The sequence below is a fragment of the Symphodus melops genome (assembly GCF_947650265.1).
Source record: "Symphodus melops genome assembly, chromosome: 23".
Taxonomy (NCBI): Eukaryota; Metazoa; Chordata; class Actinopteri; order Labriformes; family Labridae; genus Symphodus; species Symphodus melops.
In genome coordinates, this window is record NC_136713.1 from 2,274,049 (window position 1) to 2,299,296 (window position 25,248).

The 25,248-nt window shown below is 42.3% G+C and overlaps 2 protein-coding genes across 3 annotated transcripts in view; one reads left to right on the plus strand and one right to left on the minus strand.

Moving 5' to 3' along the window:
- Nucleotides 1–10,261: 10,261 nt before the first annotated feature.
- The window catches only part of LOC306818963 (uncharacterized protein), a 66,947-nt gene continuing 51,960 nt past the window's right edge, over nucleotides 10,262–25,248 (minus strand). Inside the window, exons 1-5 of one of the 2 annotated variants that reach the window (XM_079336722.1) lie at nucleotides 12,961–13,131; nucleotides 11,477–11,932; nucleotides 11,328–11,396; nucleotides 10,739–10,885; nucleotides 10,262–10,633 (exon numbers count right to left, since the gene is read on the minus strand). In XM_079336722.1, coding sequence (XP_079192848.1) covers nucleotides 10,496–10,633; nucleotides 10,739–10,885; nucleotides 11,328–11,396; nucleotides 11,477–11,932; nucleotides 12,961–12,963 — 813 coding nt within the window. In that variant the 5' untranslated portion in view covers nucleotides 12,964–13,131 and the 3' untranslated portion in view covers nucleotides 10,262–10,495. Of the gene's footprint in view, nucleotides 10,634–10,738; nucleotides 10,886–11,327; nucleotides 11,397–11,476; nucleotides 11,933–12,960; nucleotides 13,132–25,248 lie in introns of those variants that run through there. The other variant, XM_079336723.1, reaches the window with a different exon arrangement.
- Nucleotides 23,132–25,030, plus strand: LOC306818959 (uncharacterized protein). Its single transcript, XM_079336714.1, has 4 exons — nucleotides 23,132–23,655; nucleotides 23,773–23,841; nucleotides 24,179–24,325; nucleotides 24,505–25,030. The coding sequence occupies exons 1-4, from the start codon at nucleotides 23,200–23,202 to the stop codon at nucleotides 24,748–24,750; spliced, it is 918 nt and encodes a 305-aa protein (XP_079192840.1). The 5' UTR covers nucleotides 23,132–23,199; the 3' UTR covers nucleotides 24,751–25,030.

A 25,248-nucleotide genomic window follows, 5' to 3' on the forward strand; every position in this document is an offset into this window, starting at 1 on the left:
GTTCAATCGGTCGTCAATAGTTTAGAGCATTTGCAATCGCTGATAGAGACCATTAGCTTAGAGAATGAAGCCCCGGGGGAATCATACCTCGCAGATCCTCGCTCCCCCGATATTCAACGTTTAAATCATGTACAATTTGAACATTTTGGCGAATTAGACGACGCTCTCAGACAGTTGCAGACAGGTACCGGTGTACACTCCCCCTCTTCTCCTACATCTCCTCCTCCTTCCTCTCTCATACCGACACACGGGGAGCCTTCACCCCCCAACACACCGCCGCAACGGGACCCTGAGTCCCCGTCAGATGTAAATACAGAGGATCAGCCTCCGCCCTTTGTGGTAAATCGCGATAGATTTAACAATGTTGAGATAAGGCAGATATTAAGGATTCCCACTCCTTCAGGCGCTGCTAATTACGGGGATTTTTACGGTACCGTGATGGGTACAGCTCAGGAACTGTGCGAGAGAATATTTTCACGAGCGCAATCGCAAGATGTTATCCAAATGGAACTGAGGGGTCAGCATTTCAGTAAAAGCGTATCCCGTTTAACGAGAACAAATGAGGACGAGACGGGTCTCCTCATGTTTCAGAATCTGCTGGATGAGCTCGTTCAGTCAAACATGGCACTCATGACAGATCAGGATCTAGAATTAACGGTACAGTTGATTCGTAATCCTCGCGGTTCGGGTAGAAGAAAGCTGGATTCAATGATCGACAGCGAAGTGATTAGTAAAAGGAGACGATTTCTGTACGTCGTAGAAAATCAAAACAATAGCCTGTGTTTTGCAATTAATCTAGCTCTGCTACTTAATCCGGCCATCAATCACAGAGAAGCTGAAAGACTAGGGGCTGAGTTTCAAAAAAGAGCAGGGCTTGCAGACGAGAGAGACGTGACATTTAGTGACATTTCCCTCTTTGAAAAAACATTAGACTGTAAGATAGTGGTTTTTTACAGAATCAAAGGCAGCCGTGCCCTCGCTAAATTCCACACAGCGACGCCGAAAAAAGACAAAATACTCTATCTTTTTCTCCACGAGAATCATTATTACGGAATAAAACATCTTAAGTCTTTCTTGGGCACTCCTTACGTATGCTTAAACTGCTTTACGGGTTACAATAGTATCTGTAGCCACCGCTGCATGGAACATTGCTCCGTTTGCCTAGATCCACGCTGCTGTAAACTGTCATTTCGTCCCGTTACATGCCCAGACTGTCATCGCACATGCCGCTCAGATTACTGCCTTATAAAACATAAAGAACAAGTGGAGCGAGCGAGCACGACGCAGCGAGAGGCCAGAGTCACTCGCAGCCAATGCGACCTGTATAAAATGTGCATTAAATGTTACAGATTATACTACACAGGTATTGACGGTAAATGCAAGCCTCATGTTTGTGAACGGTTGAAATGTAAAATATGCGGAGAGCTTTTGCATGAAGGTGATGAAAAAATAAAACACCGGTGTTGTATTCAACGGCTGGAACCCGACAAAGATTACAACGAAAACATTGTTTTTTACGATTTCGAAACATACACAGACGAGAGATCCGTACACATACCCTTTCTCGTTTGTGCAAAATCGTTTAAAGGGGAGAAATGGAGCGCTTGAGGACCTTCGTGCGCAACTGAATTTGTGCAACATTTCAGAAACTCGAGCTATCGCCGAGCCGTTTTTATAGCTCACAATGCAAAAAGGATTTGACGGGTACCTCATCATCAATGCTATGTTAGAGTTAGGCATAAAGCCTAATCTCATTATGCAAGGGAGCAAAGTCATCTGTTTTACCGAACCAGATTTTCAACAAAAGTACATAGATTCACTGTTTCTTGGCCATGCCGCTTGCATTATTTCCCAGGGCTCTGGGTTTTGAAAACAAAGTTAAAGGCTTTTTTCCTCACGGTTTTAGTTCAAAAAAGACGTTAAAGTACACGGGTCCTTACCCTCCTGCTAAAACATACGGAATAGAGCGCATGACAGCTGCGGGCAGAGCTGAATTCAAAACGTGGTACAATCAGGTGCGTCACGGTGTTTTTAACTTTGCAAAAGAGTCACTTCTTTATTGTGAAAACGACGTTGACATTCTCACTGAAGGCTGTACAATTTTCAGGAAAGGTTTTATCGAACAAACAGCGGTAGACCCTTTTAGTCGATCTACAATAGCCTCGGCTTGTATGAAGGTGTTCTTAACCAACTTTTTACCGGTAAATTCACTAGCAATACCCTCGCCAGATAATTACAAAAGACAGTTTAAAACACACTCACACAGCGCTATTCAGTGGCTCGACTTTGTGTCTCAGAGGGAGGGTTTGTTCATAGCACACACAGTCAATCAGGGGGAGGTGCAGATAGGGCCTTTCTTTGTTGACGGTTAAGCCGAGCGAGACGGTATCAAATGCGCCTTTGACTTTATGGGATGCTTTTACCACGGTTGTCAAACATGTTTTCAGCCTAAGGACGTGGGTCCTTTGACTAAGATGACTTTTGAAGAGCTGTATTCGGGCACCATGAGAAGGCTGGATACGCTCCAGTGTGTGTACGGTGTAAAAATGACTGTAATGTGGGAGCATGAATGGAACAAGTTGAAAAAAACTGAAGCGAGTGTCATAAACTTTCTTCAGAGATACAATGCCCCCCAGCCGCTGATCCCCCGCGACGCTCTGTACGGGGGAAGGACCTGCGCAGTGAGATTGAGACACACGGCTGAGACGAATGAGGCTGTGAGCTATGTGGACGTTACATCACTGTACCCTTATGTTAACTGCAGCTTCCCTTATCCTCTAGGTCACCCTGAAATCATTTACAAAGATTTTAAAGAGCCGAGTGCCTACTTTGGGTTAATCAGAGCCAAGGTGTATCCGCCGAGGGGATTGTATTTTCCCGTTTTGCCTTACAGGACAAGCGCCGGTAAACTCGTGTTTACATTGTGCCGCACATGCGCAGAGCTGAATGCCCAGACAGCGTCGTGTAGTCATGACGACGAGGCCAGAGCATTGAGCGGAGTCTGGGTCACCCCCGAGTTCAACAAGGCTCTAGAAATGGGTTATAGCCTGTCAGAAATAACAGAGGTATGGCATTTTGATCGTAGCGATGATTCAATCTTTTTAAAGTATATGCAGACTTTTTTTTTTTTTTTTTTTTTTTTTTTTTTTAAAAGGAAAACAAGAAGCGAGTGGGTATCCGCCTGAGGCCGTAGACAACGAGAGCCAAGAGCGGTATGTCAGAGATTACAAAGAACACCAGGGCATCCTGCTGGACGCTGACAAAATCAAACCGAATCCTGCTAAAAGACAAGTGTCTAAATTGTGTCTCAACAGTTTCTGGGGTAAATTTGCTCAGAGAAACAACCTGTGCCACACCGAGATCGTTTCAGAGCCTGAAGAGTTTCTCTTTGATGTTTTCGGAGAAACACAGTATCAAGTTTTTTTCCTTCCTTAACAATAACATGGCGCTTGTTCAGTGGGTATACGGTATATCACGAATAAAGTTGACAACGTGTTTATAGCCGCTTTCACTACGGCTTACGGGCATTTAAAATTGTACGAGTATTTACATCAGCTGCAGGATAGAGTGCTTTATTTCGCCCCAAACAGTCTCATCTACAGCACAAAAGAAGGAGCTGGAGTTGGGCAACTACCTCGGTGATCTGACCGACGAATTAGACGGTGACACCATTCGGGATTTTGCAGCAGCGGGTCCAAAGAGTTACGCTTATCAGACGAGAAAAAACAAAGTAGTTTTAAAGGTAAAAGGTATCACGCAAACGCACGCATGTTGTAAGAATATCAACTTTGACAGTGTCGCAAAATTGGTTGATGTCTTTGTGAAACAATCACACGGGGTAAGCGCTGCAGGGGCTCCTGCACATGCTGAGGAGGAGGAGAAGGAGACAGGAGGAGGGGGGGTTATTGTTTTTAGAGACCCCTCAGTGGAACATTCGACGTAATATAAAGTGTTTCCAACTCAGCAACACCTCATTTCAGAAAAGGTTTTGTGTAGTATTTGACAAGAGACGGTTGTTACATACAGGTCATACACTGCCTTTTGGGTTTTGAGAAAAAAAAAACACGTTGCATCAGGCTGAAGAAACTGAGTTTGATTTTAAATTAAACCCGCCATTTTCGTGTCAGATAGTGGGTCCTAGCGGATGTGGAAAGACATTTTGTTAAAAATGTTTTAGACAATTGCAAAGATGTTATGCAACGAGTTCCTGACAATATTGTATGGATTTATACTTCTTGTCAACCGATGTATGACGAACTGCAAGAAAATAAAAAAAATATTAAATTCATCAAAGGACTGCCTGATTCATTCGACGACGAGGATTTGTTTCCCCCTCACCAAACTCATCTTGTTATACTGGATGTTTTATTGCAGGCGGCTGAACATCCGGAGGTGGCCAGAATCTTCACGCAGTACAGACACCACAGAAAAATGAGCGTAATGCGGCTCACTCAAAATCTTTTTTACAAAGGGAAATACAGTCGCACCATCAGCTTGAATACAAACTATTTGGTGCTCTTCAATAACCCTCGAGATAAATTGCAAATCAACGTGCTGGCTCAGCAGGTATTTCCGGGGAGAAAACAGTTTTTTTATTCAGAGTTTTGATGATGCAACACAAATGCCTTTCTCATATTTAGTTGTAGACCTTACACCGAGCTGCCCAGAACGTTACAGACTAAGAGCCGGTATACTGCCTCATCAACGGCCTGTGGTTTATCTGGCAAAGAAAAATGTCTGAGCGTATAAAAAGAAATGCCCCGCTGTTGAGCGCTTTATCTCGGTGCACACCTCGAAAGAGAAAAGATATTATCCGTAACTGCTCTCCCGACTTTCTTCAGTTTATCTGTGAAATTTGTTTTAATTTGTTAAGGGGAAATCTTCCTCTCAAACAGCGTCAGTATAATAAACTGAAGAAACCGAAAAAAAACAGACTGCTGGCAGACAGGAAAATATCTCAGAAGAAGAAACGTCTTGCTTTGGTGAATCAGTCGGGAGGATTTTTACTCCCACTGCTGTCAACGGTGGTTCCTATACTAGGAGAGATTGTAGGGGGTCTGGTGAATAGACAAAGATAAATTTTTTTTTTTTTTTTTTTAAACCCACCGAGATGGCTAGACAGCCAAAAGCAACACATAAAATGTATTTGGTGGACGCGCAACAAATGAAACTCCTCACTCCTCCTCCATTATCCTCTGTGTCCCCGGTGGACTGTATTGTTATGCTTCATCTGTAATGGTTGACATGATCACCCTGATTAGGTCAAGTTTCACTCTATTGTCTTTGACACTTAATGTTAATCTGCTCCTCAATAGTTGGGTACTTTAATGACAATCACCCTAATCACTCCTGGTTTCACCTTATTGTTTTGGACACTTAATGCTAATCACTGCTCCTTTATGTTGCAGAGCATTTTAATGGCTCAAGCTGCACTTTAATCTACATCCTTAACTGTCTGCATTGACTGCTGACTGTACTCACACCTCTGGCACTACCTCAAACACCTCTGTACATGCACATGTAACTAGTTTCTAGAAGGTCAGCACTTTGTTTCTAAGGCTCTTTAACTGTTTACAGGTCTCTTTTAAAATCAGCACGTGTTTTCTCTCCTTCACAGGTTATGTACATTTATGCTTATTTAAGTTTAAGTCTAATGCTAATGTTGACTGCACAGGTTCAATCTGTAATTATGTTTACTCTTAGTCACAAAGGGGCTGCTGAATCTTGTTTGGGGCTTATTGTATACAGAGAGGAGGGGGGACAGCGGGTGTGTATTGTAATTAATATCTTGTGTTTGTATACTGCTACTGAATGCCTTGAATTTCCCTTGGGATCAATAAAGTATCCATCTATCACGCAACAACAGTCTCCTTTCATCTTAATCAAGTTTTTAGGGAGAGAGTGTTTTCACGCCTCCACAAATGATCTGGTTTCTCGTTTATCAGGAATTCCCTTTATGTTATTGCAGCATGTATCCTACAACCCTCTGGAGAGCGTAGGTGTTGTCAAACCATTAACATGGAATTTGATCTTTGAGTGAGAGAGCCAGGAAAAGAGGGGTCCGTAGAGTTGGTGTCAAGAGTTCAGTTAGAATATTCTGTAACATGGTAGAGAGTCGAGCAGAGACCCCGGCTCGTTCACTTACTGAATGATCAATGGGTTTCTTCAAACTGGTTAAAATATTTTTTTTTAATTTGGTTTAAAACCTAGACAATGTAGCGTCTCATCGACCCCCCTCCTGCATCATTGATCCAGACAGAGCATCCTCTCATTGGTCGGACAGCTAGGATCCTAATGCTGCAGTCTCATTGGATGAAAGGGGGAGAGACACTTGTGATGTGGAAACATCCCATTGGATGAAAGAGGAGGGCCTTAATCCTAATGCTGCATTCTCATTGGTTCAAACTGAAAAATGACAACAATTGACCTGTCCCTTTGACAAGAAGTGCATTATATACTCTCTTGCAGTATCTTGTTTGAAGTACTATGCCCAAGTCTGAGCTTAGTAATAACTTCCTCCCTTCTTTGTGCCGCCTCATTCTTTATATGATAAAAATGCTTCCCAATGTTTTTGCCACTCCTGAGTGAAAATCCCAGAAGAACTAAACCGATTTAAAAACTTTCTCTCCACCCTTTTCCCCATACACACGCACACTCTCCTCACAAACACAGAGATGTCAACTGAAGGTGTTGACTCGCTGGTGTCACACTCCTAACTGAAGGAAAGAACCTCCTTTTATAGAGCAGCCAGGCTGATGAGCACAGGCTGATTGCAATGAGGACAGGTGCTCTCAATGATCAGCTCGTTAGAAGCGCTGGCGGTCAGAGGCTACCTCCATCTGTAACAGTTACATATTCAGCTGTCCAAAAGTACAGCCATTGTTTTCTCAGCTTACATAGTATGGGTCACATGGTCATTTAAATAAAAAAACAACTATAGCGAACATCACTCACATGTTCCCCCAGGCTGCATTAACCCAGCATGCCAAAGAAATATCTGCATTTGTGATTCCAGATGGATTGTTTGACTATACGATGCCAATCGGTTTAAGGGACGCTCGTGCCACTTTCATGGTATTGGGGGTCTCGACAATACAGAGGCTTACATTGATTATGTAGTATCCAGCAACTCTTTGTCCGAACATCTCAAGCCTGTCAGAGCGGTGTTTGAAAGGTAAAAACAGCTAACCTAACTGCCAACATAGAAAGTTCTGAGATTGCTAAAGCCACTGTTGATTACCTGGGAAAAGTGGTTGGACAGGGGAGGTGCTAAATATGGCTTCAAAGGTTATGTAGTTTATAGTGTTAATGTTTTGTTGTGTTTTTAGTTTTTTCTGTAAGGGGACCTTGAGTGTCATGAAAGGCGTCCTTGAATAAAATGTATTATTATTAAAGGTAAAGGCCATTATAAACATTCCCATGCCTACCTCCCGCAGGGAGCTCAAATGGTTTTTAGGGATGGCTGGCTATGACAGGGAATTTTGCAGAAATGTTGCGTAAGTAGCAGCCCCCCCTTACACACTTCACCAGCTCAAAGGTCTTTTACCATTGGACCCCAGAGTACTGGATTGCTTTCAGAAAAATAAAAGCACTCTTAGCCACAGCACCTGTACTAATAGCTCCTGATATTAGTCACCCTTTTCTCCTCTACATAGATGCCAGCTACATCAATGTAAAACCCTTTGTTGTTTCTGCAGCGGTCTGCCTCCACTAACCGTCGGTTGCTCTGTTGAAGTTTAGCATTGCAAGAGATGCAAAATCCAACATGTACAGGAAAAAACATTCTAGTTGCTCATTGTCTGTCACGATTCAAATTTGAATGATTGGTCATTTGCTTTTTGGCTGAAGTTTACTCTACTCAGTACAGTGGGGCAATTTGTGTTGTTCTGAACATTAACAACTTTGCTTTTCTAATGGGGAATTGGTATTTTGTGATACTAGCTATTCGTGTTTATGGTTTGAGTTTAACTACAGTGTCCCAGATTAATATGTCACTGTTACAGATGGAGGTAGCCTGTGACCTCCAGCGCTTCTAACGAGCTGATCATTGAGAACACCTGTCCTCATTGTACCCAGCCTTTGCTCATCAGCCTGGCTGCTCTATAAAAGGAGGTTCTTTCCCTCAGTTAGGCGTGTGACACCAGAGAGTCAACATCTTCAGTTGACTTCTCTGTTTGTGGAAAGAGTGTTGTAAGGTTGGGAATGGGGAAGAGGCTTTCAAAAAAAGTTGCAAAAGGTTCCAACATTTGTTTGAGGCCCGATTCTTTAGTTCGTCTACTTTTTTTCAGTAGAATTAGTAGATGACTGTGGAGACTTGTAACTCCACCTCTCCTTTTAGAAACCCAAAGGCCTTATTTTTGTTATTTTATGAAGGTGCAAAATCCTATTTGTTAGTTTCCCTCTCTGTGACTTCTGTCCTTCATAACAATTGAGGGCTTGTCAGGGAAATAATTAAAAAAATTCACTTGAGAAACATTGGCAAGTCCCATTAACCTATCATACCAAAGAATTGTCTGCACTTGTTTTTTTTTCCAGATGAATTGTTAGAATAACTGACGCCCCGTCCACACGTAGCCGGGTATCTCACTAAACGAAGATGTTTCTGCCTCTCAGCCACACGAAAATGCAGATTGACAGCATCAAAAACGAAGCTTTTAAAATTCTCCGACCAAAGTGGAGATTTGCGAATTCTCCGTTTGTGTTTGCATGTGGACGTCAATAAACGGGGTTTTGCGTTTCGAAACGTCACTGCCTGTGACAAAAGTGGATGTCCCCTCACAATGTTTTTTTGTTCAGGCACTTTTTTGTGAAAACTTCCGTATATTCTGGTCCTCACTCCTGTCGTTGTTGGAGTTACTTCGTCCTCACATTGAAGTGCAGTCTACTGTCATGCAATCAACAGTCAGTGTTAAAAAAAAAAGTGTCCCGCTTGCTTCATTATTTAGCAGACGAAGGGAGATTACCAAAAAAACGGCAAATGCGTTTGGATTGTCAGGGCAGGTTGAATCAAATGTTCTGCAGGTGTGTAAAGCTGTAACGGTGCACTTGGGACCCAGATACATACGACTGCCAACAACTGGAACTTCAGTGCATTCACTTTTGGAGAAATCTGAACAGATGCATGGCCTCCCCCAGTGTCTTGGTGCTGTGGGTGGCAAATTAAGCACATAAAGCAACCATTGGCCAGTTCCAGCGACATGAACCAAAAGGGGACTACTTCATTAAATATCCAGGCCACTATCAAAAGTGTATTTATTTAAAGGGTCTAATGGAGTTAACAGAGTCATGACCTGACCTAATTGTTTTATTGGGGTGACAAATGGTTTTTTCTCTCCAGGTTTATTTCCAAGAGTGTCTTTTTTTTTTTTTTTAGTGTGCCCCCCCTGATGCTGACCAGCAGGAAATGTGGGGGATTTGCACCAAACATGAGAAAAATAGGGGGGTTGCCTTTGTGTTTCTTGGATAAAGATTTAGTTTTGATGATCCATTATGTGATCATGAACCCGTACGTGCATCCAGAGCATTTTCAACCGGTTATGTGGCCACTTCCAGATCTACCTGTCATGTATGTGAAAATGCTTGATCCGTGACCCGATGAAATCGGGTTATCTGTGGATGAAATTGCTGAACATCGATACATGGAGTGGATTTGGATATACCCAAGAGTCCACTAGGCGTACAAATGTTCAAGTTGTTGACCCTGAACAAACAATGGATATTTAGTGAACTCTGAGCCCTCAGTAGGACTCATGAAGGTCTCTTAGTGAAACTGATTTTGGTGTTCCATGGTGTTTTCCCTTGAGGCCTGCCATAGGTAAGAGTTTCACAAGGTGTGTGTTAGGGAATCGAAAAGGAGTAGAATTTGAGTCAATCATAAAAAGAGAAACTTTATGCACCAATCAGAATACTCGTCAATAAGGTTTGTTTCCTTAGTGGGTGTATTTGAATTCACAGATAATATAAATGTAGTTATTCAGGGTTTTCAACCCACTCACTTTTTTTTTTTTTTTTTTTTTTTTAAGCCCGTTTTCCTGTATTTGGAAAGACTGATCATGAATACCTCTTCAAGTTTGGATGTCCTCGCTGACAACCATGCTGCAGGTACGTCTACCGGTGACGAGCCATTTGAGACATGTACTGATGCCCCACGTAGAGCTAGAAGGCGTAGAGCACGTGGCCTTACTTCATCAGTCGGCATCACTTGACACAGTTGGACTGAATGGGTTTTTACTGAACATAAAAATTAAACGCATTGATCAATAAAAAACATTTAAAACATATATACATTATTCCATTCTTATGATCACTCTTCCCCCTCCTTCATCTCTTCTTCCTCTCCCTCCAGCTGCCCCTGCTTCCCCTCTTTGTATTCCTCCCCCTCCTTCTTCCCCTCTTCCTCTCCTTCTTTCCATCCTTGTCCTTCCCTACTGGAACTACTTCCTGTACCACCCCCCCTTTAACTAAAATAGACACAGGGAAAGGCACAAATTTCATTTTAGGCAACAAATCCCCCCCATTTCTCCTCTGAAATGAGGGGCATTTCCCCAGTCTCTAAAAGCAGATGCAGCCACCCCGGCTGCCCTGGCACATTGTCTGCCCCCAGGCAGTTTGCCTCTTGGCTGGTGCTGGCCTCCTGATGGCAAGAAATAAACATTAGTTAAAACTGCCTTTTTCAAGACAGTGAAAACTGGAAAACAGCTAATTATACTTAATTGGCTGAGACTTAATAAAAACCTACCACTATTTCTGTGAACTGAGTCGAGTGGGATTTAGTCCCAAACCCAGATTCTCTTGATCTGAGGTGGGTGACCTCCACCCAGGCTCCAGCCGCCACAGGGCATAGGGCGACCTCCCTCCACAGAGTGACGCCAACCCTGTGATTGTCCTTAAATAAATAGAAAAATAGTATTGTGTTTTATGGGGCTTTGATCCAGTATGCATACATTTTAAATAACAACAACCCATTTTAGATGTAAATCATTCCACAATGATAGGATAAATGAGTTACCTAAACAGGCTACACATTCCCATTGCAAAATAATTAAAGCATTTTTATCAAAAGTGCTGCTATGTATAGTTGTCTACTGCATTCTCCTCCCTAATTTCCCTTTTATTCAAATCTTTGCACATGTTCTCTCAACCTCTGAAATGATGACTCTGACTTCCATCAGTACATTACAGGTGCTTTTATTCTCTCTATTTCACTCCAATGCTGAAGCTGTCCTGCTGCTAACAATAAATAATGAGAGGCTGAGAGTGACAGAGAGACACAGGGTCAATGAGAGACAGATTCAGAGCAGTTACTTCATATAATATATCTAACTTACTTGTTCCAGGACAATGTCTCTGATGGGGACCTTGTCCCTACCCATGCTGACTGCTCGAATGGTGGACACCTGTATGGAAGAAATATTTTGTTGGTATTAAACATTTAACACGCAAGTATTAAAAAAAATCCTGTGTGTGTGTTACTGACCTCCACCACCATCCCCTTCAGGGTGAACAGCCCCGGCATCCCCCTGGCCTCTGCCCAACTCTTCTCTGGGCTTAGAGGGTTGAGTAGGAGCTGCCCCTGCTCCCTGAGGTCAACTCCCACCTCAACAGGAACACTCCTGAACACTCGTGTCGCCGCTGTGAGGTTTATTCCATATGGTGGGGCTGTCCCATGAAGGGAATATCCCCGGAGGACGTAGCCCGAACCAATAATAAATTTCAGGGTGCATGATTCAAATATTGTGACTTTTTTAACAGTCTCCCCGTCACTAATGATGACTGCCCTGTTTTTTTTATTTACTAAGGGGCAAACAAGCCCTCCCTCAAATACCCATGAAAGGGTTTTCGTGATTTGTTTTTCTAAAATAAAAACAATATGCAGGGGTGGGGGAGTGAAATTGGGGCCATGGCGTTGGCCGCAGACAGCGTTTATCTTCATCTGTATGAGAATAAAGAAAAAAGACATTTTGTTAAAAAAAAAACTTGAGCAAACGTTTACTTTCAACATGAAAGTAGTAATCATTTATAAATTCATTCTAATTATCTATAATTAATTCAATTCAATTAAAAACACTTTATTTGTCCCCAGGGGGGCAATTCAAAGGCACAGTAAATGAATGACAATGCAAGTTTACGAAAATGACACAGAAAATAAAGAGTAGACAAAAAGTAAAATGTCAAAATTCAATTAGCTTTGTACATTAAACATATAGAACTAAAATGATATTAAAAATACAATTCAGAAATAATTAATAATTAACTATAATTAATAATATCTTAATTTAATGTTAATCTATACTATACTTTAACATATATAATACTATCATATAACCTGTCCCTTTCTTTTCAGACCTCCACCATTTTGTGAATTCTTCGTGTCTAATTCACAGCAGCCAGCCTGGCTGTTTTTTTTATTTTTTTGTTTTGTTTTTTTTTGTGGGGGGGGTGATTGGCCAAAGCTACTGTTACTATGCGACATCATTATTTGCCAGTACCCAGAGCCTTGTCCTACTGTACTTTGTGAGACAGTCTTTTGCTGAGACCATGTAATTAGCCAATGGCTGTGAAGATAACCTCCACATAGATGGATATGACCTTGAATCAACTCTTTGTTAATATGCTAGCTTGTCTGTGTATTTCCACATTTACTCGTTCATAACACAATCCTCTCTGTTACATAAAATGTGGCAATTAATATAAATAGTTAATATATTGAGCCGTTAGGAAGATTACATTGGACTATTGTAAAATCAAACCAGTGTTTGAGTGAAGTCAAAAGAGTGACAACTTGCTTAATTTTAACTTTAAGTTCTAACTTTGTTTTCTTGGATTTTTCTCAACATATAAATATTACATATCTTAATCTGTATTATATTCCTCACAATGAATATACAATAATATATACACATCAGACGATAAGCTAACATTTCTAGCATAAAGGCTATAATTAGAAAATCTTCTCCTTACCATTGTTCCTCTCTCGATGGATGATCAAAGACTGACAGGTGCCTTTCAGCAGTTGAGAGCAGGACAGACAGTTTGTACATGATTGGTCAAAGTTTATGTTGCTATGTGAAAATTGTTTGTCCAGACAATGAAAGTAGCCAATCAATACACTATCTGAAAACCCATTATACATCAAAGCACATTTTAGTTTTTGATGTTACCCACTCTACCAAAACATTCCACCGGACACACACCGATTCAAAAAGAGTTCAAACTGTTAAAGAGTTATGGCCCTGTTTGAAAACTAAAAAAGGTAAGGTTCAAGGAAATTGGTGAATTGGTATAAATAGTGGAAACATTGATTAATGTTTTAAAGCAAAATGAAGTCTCTAAGTAGAACACAGCCAAAGTTATGAGGTTTTGAAGGAGGTTGAAAGGTTCAATATTTCTCAATTCATTTGAATTGGGACTTAATCCCCTCTCTGTAAGGTGAGTGTGAGTGTGTATGACAGTGTGTGTGTGTGTGTGTGAGAGTGTGTGCGTTTAACATTTGAAGCAATATTATGTTTTAAGGCGAGACACGGCAGGCAAAAACAGCCATTTTTTATGCACTGATCATTTTTGAGATTTTGGGCTTATTCAGTCCCTGAACATGTAATCTTTTAAACTACCATAAAGAAATTATCCAAATAATACATTTGTGTGTATATTTTAATACATTTTGTCTGGTCGCGGCGTTAAGTTTCGCATAAATTTGTCCCAAAGTTAGCATTCTAACGGGACGTGCTGTGTGATGGCTGCTCTCTCATGCCCGTCATGACTGATATCTCTGTAAAGCTCTCTCTCTCCTGCACAACACTATGTAATCCAAATAAGGACACTTCCTTTCTACCAGCAACCAGTCGCGAAAGTTTAACGGGAGGTTTAATGCTAAGAACGTAATCTCATTGGTCTGTGTTGTGTTTCTGATAACGTGATTTAGATATAAAAGTGACGCGCACGCCACACTCGTTGATGTTTGCACAATTGAATGAGCTGCTTTGTTTGTTTGATTATTTGTCTGAATTGTGTGAGATCAGGGTCAAAACATGCTCCAGAGTTTATATTTAATACTCTCAGGGGACAGTGTCACACACAGCCTGATAGTCTCTCTTTCCCCCTCTCTCTTCGTTTCACACAAACACGCACCCTAACTCACTCTGCATTGTGCGCATTAGAGCATCATTTTAAACTACTTACAAACATATATTCAACATTTTCATAAAACAAATGAAATAAAGTCAAAAATATGGTTAGAATGACTTTGATTGCAATAAATGCACTGTCCAGCTGCAAGCTGCGCTCGTCCACCCCAAGCGCGTCCTCCATGCGTCATTCTGTTGGAAACTCTGTGTAACATATTATAGCATTGTAATAACAGTAGCCTGTTTTTATTAATTATTTTTTATGAATAGAATAGAAATAGAATAAAGTGCCATCTCAATTATTGTTGGTCAGTTTTACTTTTACAGGTTTTCTATTTGGTGGCAAAAACCAAGGACATGAACCTGATCATGAGTCTGTTTCCAGGACATTGAAGTGAGGATACATACAGCCTACATGGAGTAGGAATGTACAACTATAGCCTGTAAACACTCATAGGTGAACTTTGAGTTCTGTGTGGACATTTAGTCTTCTGATGGACATAAAGCTGATGCTCATTAGTGTGTCTGTATTTGGGGTTTTCTGTGGTTGTATACAGTTGAAAGCCTTACATGGCAGTGCTGTTTTAGCCATTTGTTATTGTCCATGTGCTAGACATGGTCTACATTGCTATAACCAATGTACTGACTAGTTGTTTTCCTTTAGAAATGTGTGAAATTTTACAATGTAAATCTTTAAACGCTGTTTTCTCAAAATGGGTTTTTTCTCACACTACTTCACATAAATCTCCACTTCAGTAGCACTTACATGCACCAAACTTTCGTTTGGTGCATGTACGTTTTATTCCTAGGTATATTCTGCAGGGATTTACAGAGGGGTTTGTTGATATATCATTCATAGCCTGATTTATGGAACAATTTATTCCTAAAAACAGGGCGAAAATCGATTTTCTTTTTTTTTTTTAGGTCTGTTGATAGTATTTTCTGATTTATGAAGTGATAAAAAGACATATCTTAAATCCCTTTGTATCTACTATGTTAACTAAATGAAAAAATAATTTTGAACCTGGCCATTTCCAATGTTCAGACTTATATCCCCCCAATGAATGCAAATTAGCGTTTATTTCATTAAATAATGCCTTATTTGCATATTTAAACATAATATTTCAGAAAACTTGTAATATTAAGACCATGCATGAGACACACTGGCAATAAATAATATGAAAACATAAATAAATTAAGATCCCATAGAGAAGAAGTAGGGTATGAAATACATATTTAAAAGACTGAAGTTAAAAGAAGGGGGGTAGCCCGGCTCACAGAGGGTCAGCCTGTAAAAACCTGCAGGAGAGGCCCCGGGAGGTCAGGGGCTCAGCATTTCTAAAAACCACTAAAAACTATATTAAAAAAGAAGGAAATGGATCCACCCTAATATTTCTCATTAAGACCAGTAGAATGAAAGAAAATTAAAATGTGCATACAAGACAGTGGCGCCATTCCCGCTATTAATCTGATAAAAATGTTGTCTAATACGCGCTGTGATGTCATTTCTGGTCTCCCCCACATAGAGTCTGTGGCAGGCCTTGCATCTTATAGCATAGACTGCGTTAGTTGTTGTAGGTTTTAAGGCCTGCCACGGGTTGGTACCGACTCTGGCATAGGGGTTAAAAATGTGGGGGAGACGGATAAAACCAATGTCCGAGCCTCGAGACGCTTCCCTATCTTGATCACTTTTATTTAAATTAGTATGAACCAGAATGTCTTTAAGGTTTTTTTTTCTGTGATGGGCGGAGATCAGCCGGCAGTCGCCCAGCACGTCACAGCTTTCTCTCGCCCCCTCAAAATTAGATTTAAGAAACTAGCCTCTTTAAATCCTGTGAATAAGTGGTTACCAAGGGGACGAGAGTAGGACCGGGCGGCCGGGCGCTGGGATTGTTATATCTATCCTGAAAGGTCCGGCCAACCTCCGCCTTGATGGTTCTGAGGAAGCGTCTCGAGTAACCCCTGGGCCTCAGCGCACTAAAGAGGGTGCTGGTGGCCTCCTCCACATGCTCCGGGAAGGTGCAGAGTCTGTGGAAGCGTATCAGCTGGGATTTTATCAGACCTCTGTACGTGTGCCTGTGGTGATAGCTGGACTTGTGGAGGAGTGCGTGGCGGTCCGTGTCTTTGAAATATACTTTGGTGGCCAGTGTTTTGGACTGGTCACTAGAGGCACGGAAGAAGACACAGGTGTCCAAGAACTCTATTGCTGATGTGGAAATGTTGTGTTTGAGTGTTATTTTGGGGTGGTGTGCGTTCAGGGTGTCCAGGAAGGTCATGAAGTCGTGATGTGTGCCGTCCCAGAGGCCGAAGATGTCGTCCAGGTACCGGAAATACAGGAGGGGTTTGGTGAAAGCCGTTTCCTCCCAGTGGGCCAGATAGATATCTGCGTAGGCTGGCACATATTTCCGGCCCATCGCACAGCCGCACAGCTGGAGATAGTGCTGATTGTTAAACATGAAGTCGTTGCGGGTGAGGGGGATGTGCAGAAGTTGTAGGAGGTGGCTGTCGGGTCTGGATGGGTCTGGGTGTTTATTGAAGAGGTGTTTAATTGCAGCTAAACCAAGTGGAGTTTCTATGTTTGTGTAAAGTGAATCTATATCTATTGAAAAAAGGAAGGTGTGACCGGGTACCTGAAGGTGTTTTATTTTATCAACAAAATGGTAGGTGTCCTTGATGTAGCTGGGGTGCAGTTTGGAAAGTGGATTGATGAAATGGTCGATGTATTCTGTGATGGTGTATGTTTCCGAGTTGCAGTCACTGACAATGGGGCGGCCGACCGGAACCACGGAGGGGACCGTCCAGGTGTCAGGAGGCTTGTGGATTTTGGGGAGCAGGTAGAAGAGGTGGGGCCTGGGCTCACTGGGACCGTCCAGATATTGTTTTTGTTTGAAATTGATGAATTTTTGTCTGTAGAGTGTTTCTGTAATCTTTCAAACTAGTGTCTGTGTCTCTAATTGTAGTGGGTGTGTCAGTAGTTGGTAATATGTGTTGTTATTTAACTGTCTATGTGCTTCTAAAATGTAATTGTCCCTATCCTGAATAACTATTTGGCCCCCCGTATCTGCTGGCTTAATGACTATGTGTTTGTGAATACCCAATGTTCTGATGATGCGTTTGTGTTCCTGACTAATGTTGTGCGTTCTATGTGGCAGGGGGCGCCAATGTGTGAGTGCTTGGTTGTTTTTATGGATGAGTTCTGAAATAGCAGGTGAGAGTGTGTCCGTGTTTGGTGACCAATGGGACGGCCCAGTGAACAGCACGGGGTCCCGCCTCTGCCCCCCCTGGAAGTGGTCCAGGAGTTTAAGTCTCCTGTGAAAGGTGTGCAGGTCCCCCCTGAGCTCCGGCCAGGTGGGTGGGTTGGGTGTGGGAATGAAAGTGAGTCCTTTTTCTAGTATCTCCAGCTGTACGGCTGTGAGGGAGAAAACAGCACCGAGGTTTGTAATGTTGGACTGATGGGGAGGTGTTGAATTACAGTTGTCCCCAGTTATAAGTTTAATTGTTCCTTCCAGTACCTGAACAACATCCCGGCCGTGTCAGAGGTCCAATGTATATTGTCTGTGCCAGTCCGGAAGAGTTGTGGGTTGATATCTGGAATGAAGTTGTATTTGGCAGTGATAGTGTCGTTGAGTTTGGTGAGGAGTGTCCGTTTATGTGAGTCCAGTCTGGGTGAGAAGTTTATTACAGGGATGTAGATGGTGGCGTTGGGGAAGGTGGTCTGGCTGGTCCTCCACATTGTCTGTAACTGTTTGGTGAATGTGGTGGGGTCGTGTTCTGAGAGGCAGTTATTGAGTCCGGCTGATAGGATGACCTGTGTGGTGTTGTGACATGGAGTGAGTTTTTTTAGGATGGTGGCTATGTGATGAAAGTTTGCTCCGGGGTAACTGTCTACTTGAATGTGTGGGTCTGTGAATGAAGGAATCCGGGAGAGGTTGGAGTCACCTATGATGAGTGTCTTCTTCCGGACCTCCAAGTGCCAGTCCTGTATTTTTCTGTGTGGGTGTGTGTGTGGCTCCGGGCGACTCGGGGAGCCATGTGCCGCCACAGAGGCCCTAGTGGAGTAAGAGGTGGATATCTCAGATGTTGGGGTTGTTTTCAGCTTTGCTTTCGTTACTCCCTTCATCATCATTGAATTGTTATCCACCTCTATGCTGATGTCTGGCTCACAGGGCTCCGTGGCAAGCAGCTCTGGCTCCCCCTGCTGGCTGTGGTGTGTATCTGTAAGTGGAGAGGATGAAATGGTGTTACTGCAAGGTAAAACTATGTTGCTGTAAGGTGGTGCTTGTACTGGGGGGTGCTGACTGGGTGTGGGGAAGGTGAGGAGGGAGGGGAGGAGGGGGCGACAGGGGGGCAGGCAGAGGACCCAGCCCGTGCATGCCCCAGACGGTCGAGTGTGCCCTGGGGGATCGGATGGATTTCGACCTTCACCCGCTGTCCGGGGTTGCGTTTCGGCAACGGGGGCTGTGCCACTCCGCCGCGTCCCGATGCCGCCACCAACCCCCCCAGCGTACAGAGGTCTGTGGAGAGGTTGTGTGGTGGTAGAGGGGGGGAGTGAGGGGAGGTGGTGAGAGGAGCAGGGGAGGGGGGGTGATGAAGGTTAGGTTTAGGGCAGGGGGGAGGTAAGGTAGTAGAGGGAGGAGGGGGGGAGGGAGGGAGAGGGGAACCCCGAAGGTTAGGTTTAGGGGAGGGGGTTAGGGTTAGGGATAGGGGAAGGGGATAGGGGGCCCGATTCCAGTGCGCTCGCCATCACAGCTCCCCAGAGAGACAATGTCCTACCTCTCATTGAGGCCTTGTGGATGTCGTATGCCCAGCCCCATGATCCAGAGGCGTTCAGACCTCCGCCTCTGGGCCATGCTCCATGTCGGGTTGGCCTCGAGAACAGAGACTCGGACAGAGTCCCACCCGTGGAGGATAAAGTGTCCCACCACCAGCCTCCGAGTCTCCCTTTTTTCTTAAAATATTGTGTCGATGCTGAGTGAACCTCACCAGGATTGTGTTCCCCGTCTCCCAACATACTTTGCCCCACAGGTGGCACAGGTAATCAGGTAAACACAATTCCTGGTGAGAGGGCTTCCAAGCAGCTGACACTGAAAAATTGTTTTTGTCTGTGTGTTTTGCAGCCATGTCTGGTGCTTAAAAAATTGTCCGTGACCTCTGGGTGCAGAGGTCAACAGAGGCGGGAGTTTTGCTTTCACTAAATAGGACTGGAGGTTCCTATTTTTTCTGTAGGCTGCGATAATCCTCCTCTCCTGCAGCACATTTGTGCCTGCCATAAAGGAGGTAAAATGACTCCTAATTACCCTCACAAGTCTCACAGTAGATGGTGAGAATGTAGTGACAAAGGGGAGAATCGGAGAGGTCTGTGAAGGCCTTTTCTCCTGAAAGGTCTTTAGACTCTTCCTTAGAAAGGAGCGAGGGTACCCTCTAGTGGCCAGAGCCGAGAACAGCGTTTTCGTGGCCTGTTGAAAATCCCCTTTGTCACTACAGATCCTGTGAAATCTCAGGAGCTGAGACTTCACCAGCCCAGCAAAGGTGTGTTTGGGATGGTGGCTGGTTTTAAAGAGCAGAGTGAGTGTCTGTCTCTTTAAAAAACACCCTCACATCCAGTTTGCCTGTTTCCCTGAATCCTACTCCTGTGTCCAGGAAATCAACAGAGGTGTAGCTGGTGGTGGATTTCAGCGTGATTGACTTGTTGTGGGTGTTGAGTGTGTAAAAAAGATTTGAAATCCTCCTCCGAGTGGGAGCAGACACCCCAGATATCGTCAAGATACCTGAAAAATGTTGGCATACGCCGGGGCAAATTTCTTCCCCATGGCTGTGCCTTTAATTTGAAGAAAGAAGTCCGAATTAAAAACGAAATCGTTCCGAGTCAAATTGATTTCTAATAATTGAATTAATTCTTTGTCTGGTATTTGTTGGTGGCAGCCCTCACTGCTGCCTGCATCTGTTTTACTGTTGTTTGTTGAATGTTTTGGCTTCTGTTGTTTATACCGAAGGACAGGATCACCTTCTCCACCGTGGCGGAGGGTTAAGGTTAGGGTTAGGGTTAGGGTTTGGTCTGGGTAAAAGCGCAGCGTCCTCTGGGGGACGCTAGGGCTAGGGTTATCGAAAAGATGGATGCTCTTATTTTGAAAGGAAAATGACAGGAAGTGAAGGTATAGAGGAATGGTTCGTGTGTGTGTGTGTGTGGTCAAAGTGTTTGTTATCACTTTTTAAAAGGACAGATTCAGAAGCTTCTTCCTTCAAAATAATAGTCAGTCTTCTCCAAAAGTGAAGCTGCTCCATTGATCGAACCCTCGACGACTCCACCCACTGAGCCACAGCCACAAAGACTCGGAAATCCTTCTGACTCCAGACTGAGGATCTAAATGTTTCACTGTTCAGACGAGCTGTCTCTCTCTCTCTCTCTGCTGCAGTGATCACAGTGTGTGTATCTGAGTGTGTGTAGACTTTAATAAAAGTTAACTGTTTACATCTGACACGTGTATGTCTTTTAATAGGTATTTCCCTGTTTTCACCAACATATTATACATTAAACTGAGGATTTCCTTTTTCTCATGTTGTCTCTTTCTCTGAGCTGATTTTAATTACGATGTTTTGGTTTTAATTACAATTCCACTCACAAAAACGATATAACAATATCAAGTAACACAACATGTCAGTTATTAGGTTTGCTCATATTAAAAAGTAAAATAAAAAGATCATGCCTAACTAACCTAGCTTAGACTGCTAATATGTTAACTCGCTCATAACATATCATAACGCATAAATGACACTTTATTACTTACCGTAAAAACTGCAAAGCTCCCTTAGAGTCCACAGGTCCGTGACATTAGTTTACAGCAGAAAAAACAGCTTTCACCAGCTCAAAAAAGACGAAAAAACTGAACAGAAAAGCTCCGTGGCGTCTCGGCTTCACTTCACGACGAAACTGCCTATTTACGAAGAGCGCTACGCAAGATCCGCGGCTGTCAATCATCGCCATGTATGACGTAAAATCCCGTTTTTTAACCTCAAATAACTTATTTAAAACAAACTTCACAGAAAAATGAGCACTTGAACACCATGTAGGGTGATAATATATAATGATCACAGCAGAGTTTAACAGTTTGACCCACATTCCATCTGTTATCATTGAGGAGGCGGGGTTTATGACCTATACTGCAGCCAGTCAGTAGGGGGAGCTCTAAAAATAAAAGCTTCACTCCACAGGGGACCTTGGCCCGTCCATTATTTTTACAGTCTATGCTCCTGACCAGTCTGTTCAGTCTCTTCCTGTCTCTCTCTCTGTGCTCCCTCCTCCCCAGCAGACCACTGCATAGAGAAGTGCAGAAGCCACCACAGAGTCATAAAACGTCTATAATAGTATTATACCTTCTTCTCCTCTGTCACACTGCTAATAGTATTATACCTTCTTCTCCTCTGTCACACTGCTAATAGTATTATACCTTCTTCTCCTCTGTCACACTGCTAAGAGTATTATACCTTCTTCTCCTCTGTCACACTGCTAAGAGTATTATACCTTCTTCTCCTCTGTCACACTGCTAATAGTATTATACCTTCTTCTCCTCTGTCACTGCTAATAGTATTATACCTTCTTCTCCTCTGTCACTGCTAATAGTATTATACCTTCTTCTCCTCTGTCACTGCTAATAGTATTATACCTTCTTCTCCTCTGTCACACTGCTAATAGTATTATACCTTTTTCTTCTTCTACACTCTCATTCTCCTAAAGTATTGTGTTCATTGTTTACTATTCTCCTACACTTAACTTATGTATGTTACTATGGTAATAGCCCTTCTCCTACAGTCTCTACAAAATGAATCCCAATTCAAATGAATGGAGAAATGTTAAAGTGTTCAAGCTCCTTCAAAGCCTCATAACTTTGACTGGGAGCCCAACTGTTGTGTGAAGTTTTTAACAGTTGAGTGTGTGTCCGGTGGAATGTTTTGGTGGAGTGGGTAACATCAAACACTAAAATGTGCTTTGATGTATAATGGGTTTTCAGATAGTGTTTTGATTGGCTACTTTCATTGTCTTGACAAACAATTTTCACATAGCAACATAAACTTTGACCAATCATGTACAAACTGTCTGTCCTGCTCTCAACTGCTGAAAGGCATCTGTCAGTCTTTGATCATCCATCGAGAGAGGAACAATGGTAAGGAGAAGATTTTCTAATTATAGCCTTTATGCTAGAAATGTTAGCTTATTGTCTGATGTGTATATATTATTGTATATTCATTGCAAAGAATATAATACAGATTAAGACATGTAATATTTATATGTTGAGAAAAATCCAAGAAAACAAAGTTAGAACTTAAACTTAAAATGAAGCAAGTTGTCACTCTTTTGACTTCACTCAAACACTGGTTTGATTTTACAACAGTCCAATGTAATCTTCCTAACAGCTCAATATATTAACTATTTATATTAATTGCCACATTTTATGTAACAGAGAGGATTGTATTATGAACGAGTAAATGTGGAAATACACAGACAAGCTAGCATATTAACAAAGAGTTGATTCAAGGTCATATCCATCTATGTGGAGGTTATCTTCACAGCCATTGGCTAATTACATGGTCTCAGCAAAAGACTGTCTCACAAAGTACAGTAGGACAAGGCTCTGGGTTCTGGCAAATAATGATGTCGCATAGTAACAGTAGCTTTGGCCAATCACCCCCCCCCCCCCCCCCCCACCCAAAAAAAAAAAAAACAGCCAGGCTGGCTGCTGTGAATTAGTCGTGAAGAATTCACAAAATGGTGGAGGTGTGAAGATTTTTTTCTTTGGACTTTGTTGACATTAAATTAAGATATTATTAATTATAATTAATTGTATTAATTATTTCTGAATTGTATTTTGTTTTTCTGTCTAATTTTAGTATAGCTGCACTGTCTTCTTTTACTGCTCTGTGTGCCTTTGAATTGCCCCCCAGGGACAAATAAAGTTTATTTGAATAGATCATTAAAATGACATAATAAATGATTACAACTTCTATTGTTATTATTACAGTATGTATGTTGAAAGCGAAAGTTTTCTTTTTTAACAAAAATTCTTTCTCTTTTCTCATGTAGATGAAGATAAGTGCCGTTTGCGATCAAAGACAGCCTCCAAATTTTCAACCCCCACCCCTGCACATCGTTTTTTTATTGGACACCAAGGTACATAAAACCTTGTCATGGGTTTTTGACGGAGGGGTTGTTGTCCCCTCTGTCATTAAAACAAACAGAGTGGCCATTATAAGCGACGGGGAGGTCATCAAGAAAATCACTATTTTTCAGACCTCTAGTCTAAAATATATTCTTGGGGTGGGATATGTAATGCGGGGGTATTCCCTTTATGGGAAAGTCCCTCCATATGGGATCAACGTGACCGCGAAGACGAGACCGTTTAAAACTTGCCCTATACCTGTTGGAAGACAACTGATGGAGGAGGGTCGGCTCATGATTAACCCACTGAGCCCTGAGAAGACGTGGGCCGAGATCAGGGGGCTGCAGGGGCTCTTCACCCTGAAGGGGACGGTGGTGGAGGTCAGTTTAACAAACACACAGAAACGGACACACACACTTGCACACACTGATAGATAGGATTTTGTTGATATTTGTGTGGTAATTGTTTAATACCAACAAAACATTTCTTCCATTCAGGTGTCCAGCCTCAGACCAGTCACTGTTGGTTGGGACAGGGTCCCCATGAGGGAGATTGTCCTCGAACAAGTAAGTTAGAGTAATAAATAGTGTGTAGTACTAAAAGGGCTTTCAATCTGTCTCTCATTGACCCTGTGTCTCTCTGTCACTCTCAGCCTCTTATTATTTATTGTTAGCAGCAGGACAGCTTCAGCATTGGAATGAAATAGAGAGAATCGAAGCACCTGTAATGTAAAAAAAATTGTATTATTTGATGATATGAATGTTTGGCCTGTTTATATAACTCATTTATCCTACCATTGTGGAATGATTAACATCCAAAAATGTTTCTCATTATTTAAAATGTATGCATACTAGCAAAAAAAAAACATAAATCACAATCCTGTTGTTCTATTTATTTATTAAGGACAAACACAGAGTTGAAATCAATCTGTGGCGGGAGGTAGCTCTTTTTCCTGTGGTGGTGGGTGCCTGGGTGACTGTCACCCATCTGAAATGTCGGGAGAGTGCATTTGGGGTGAAATCCCATTCCACCCACTACACGACCATAGTGGTAGGTTTTTATTAAGTCTCTTATCTAGTTGTTCTTGATTTTACGAGGACGAAGTGGAGCTAACAGACTCCACTCCTCTGATTTTTGCTCATGTCTCATTTCACCTTTGATAAAAATTGCAACCAATTGCACATTTTCTTCACCTTCAGTTTTAACTTGTGTTTATTTCTTGCCATCAGGAGGCCAGCACCAGCCAGGAGGTGAACTGCCTGGGGGCCGACGATGTGCCAGGGAAGCCGGGGTGGCTGCATCTGCTTTTAGAGACTGGGGAAATGCCACTTATCTCAGAGGAGATGTGGGGCGATTTATTACCCAAAATGAAATTTGTGCCTTTCCCGGTCTTTATTTTGGTTAAAGGGGGGGTGGTGCAAGAAGTTGTTCCTGTAGGGAAAGAAGGAGGGGAAGAAGAAGGGGGAGGACTATGAAGAGGGGGGGCAGGTGGAGGAAGAAGAGATGTAGGGGGAAGAATGTGGAAATAGGGATTTTTTTTTTTATTGATCAATGTTTGTAATTTTTATGTTGAAAGTAGTTCATTTGTTTTAATTATTGTTCTTGATTTAAAAAAAAAATGTGTTCGTCAGTGTTTGTTTAATTTTCATGTTCAAAATAAATATTGTTTACTTGGACAAAGTGACAGTGAATTAAAACACAACAACTTCAACCACGTAATAATATAAGTAGCCTATTAGAGCTCTCTCTCTCTCTCTCTCTCTGATCAATCAATAAAATGAATTGTCTGTTTTTCCTAATGTAGAGTACTTGGTTCCCTCCTGTTAAAAGACATTGAATCAATCACAGAGCATGTCCTTACCTAGTGTCTATATTACTTTTGTGGTAAGACGGGCTTTGGAGACCTGTGCTGGGTGTATTTTTACCTGTCGCTCTGGTCTGGTGGACTATTTAAGCGCTCCCATTCATTCCCC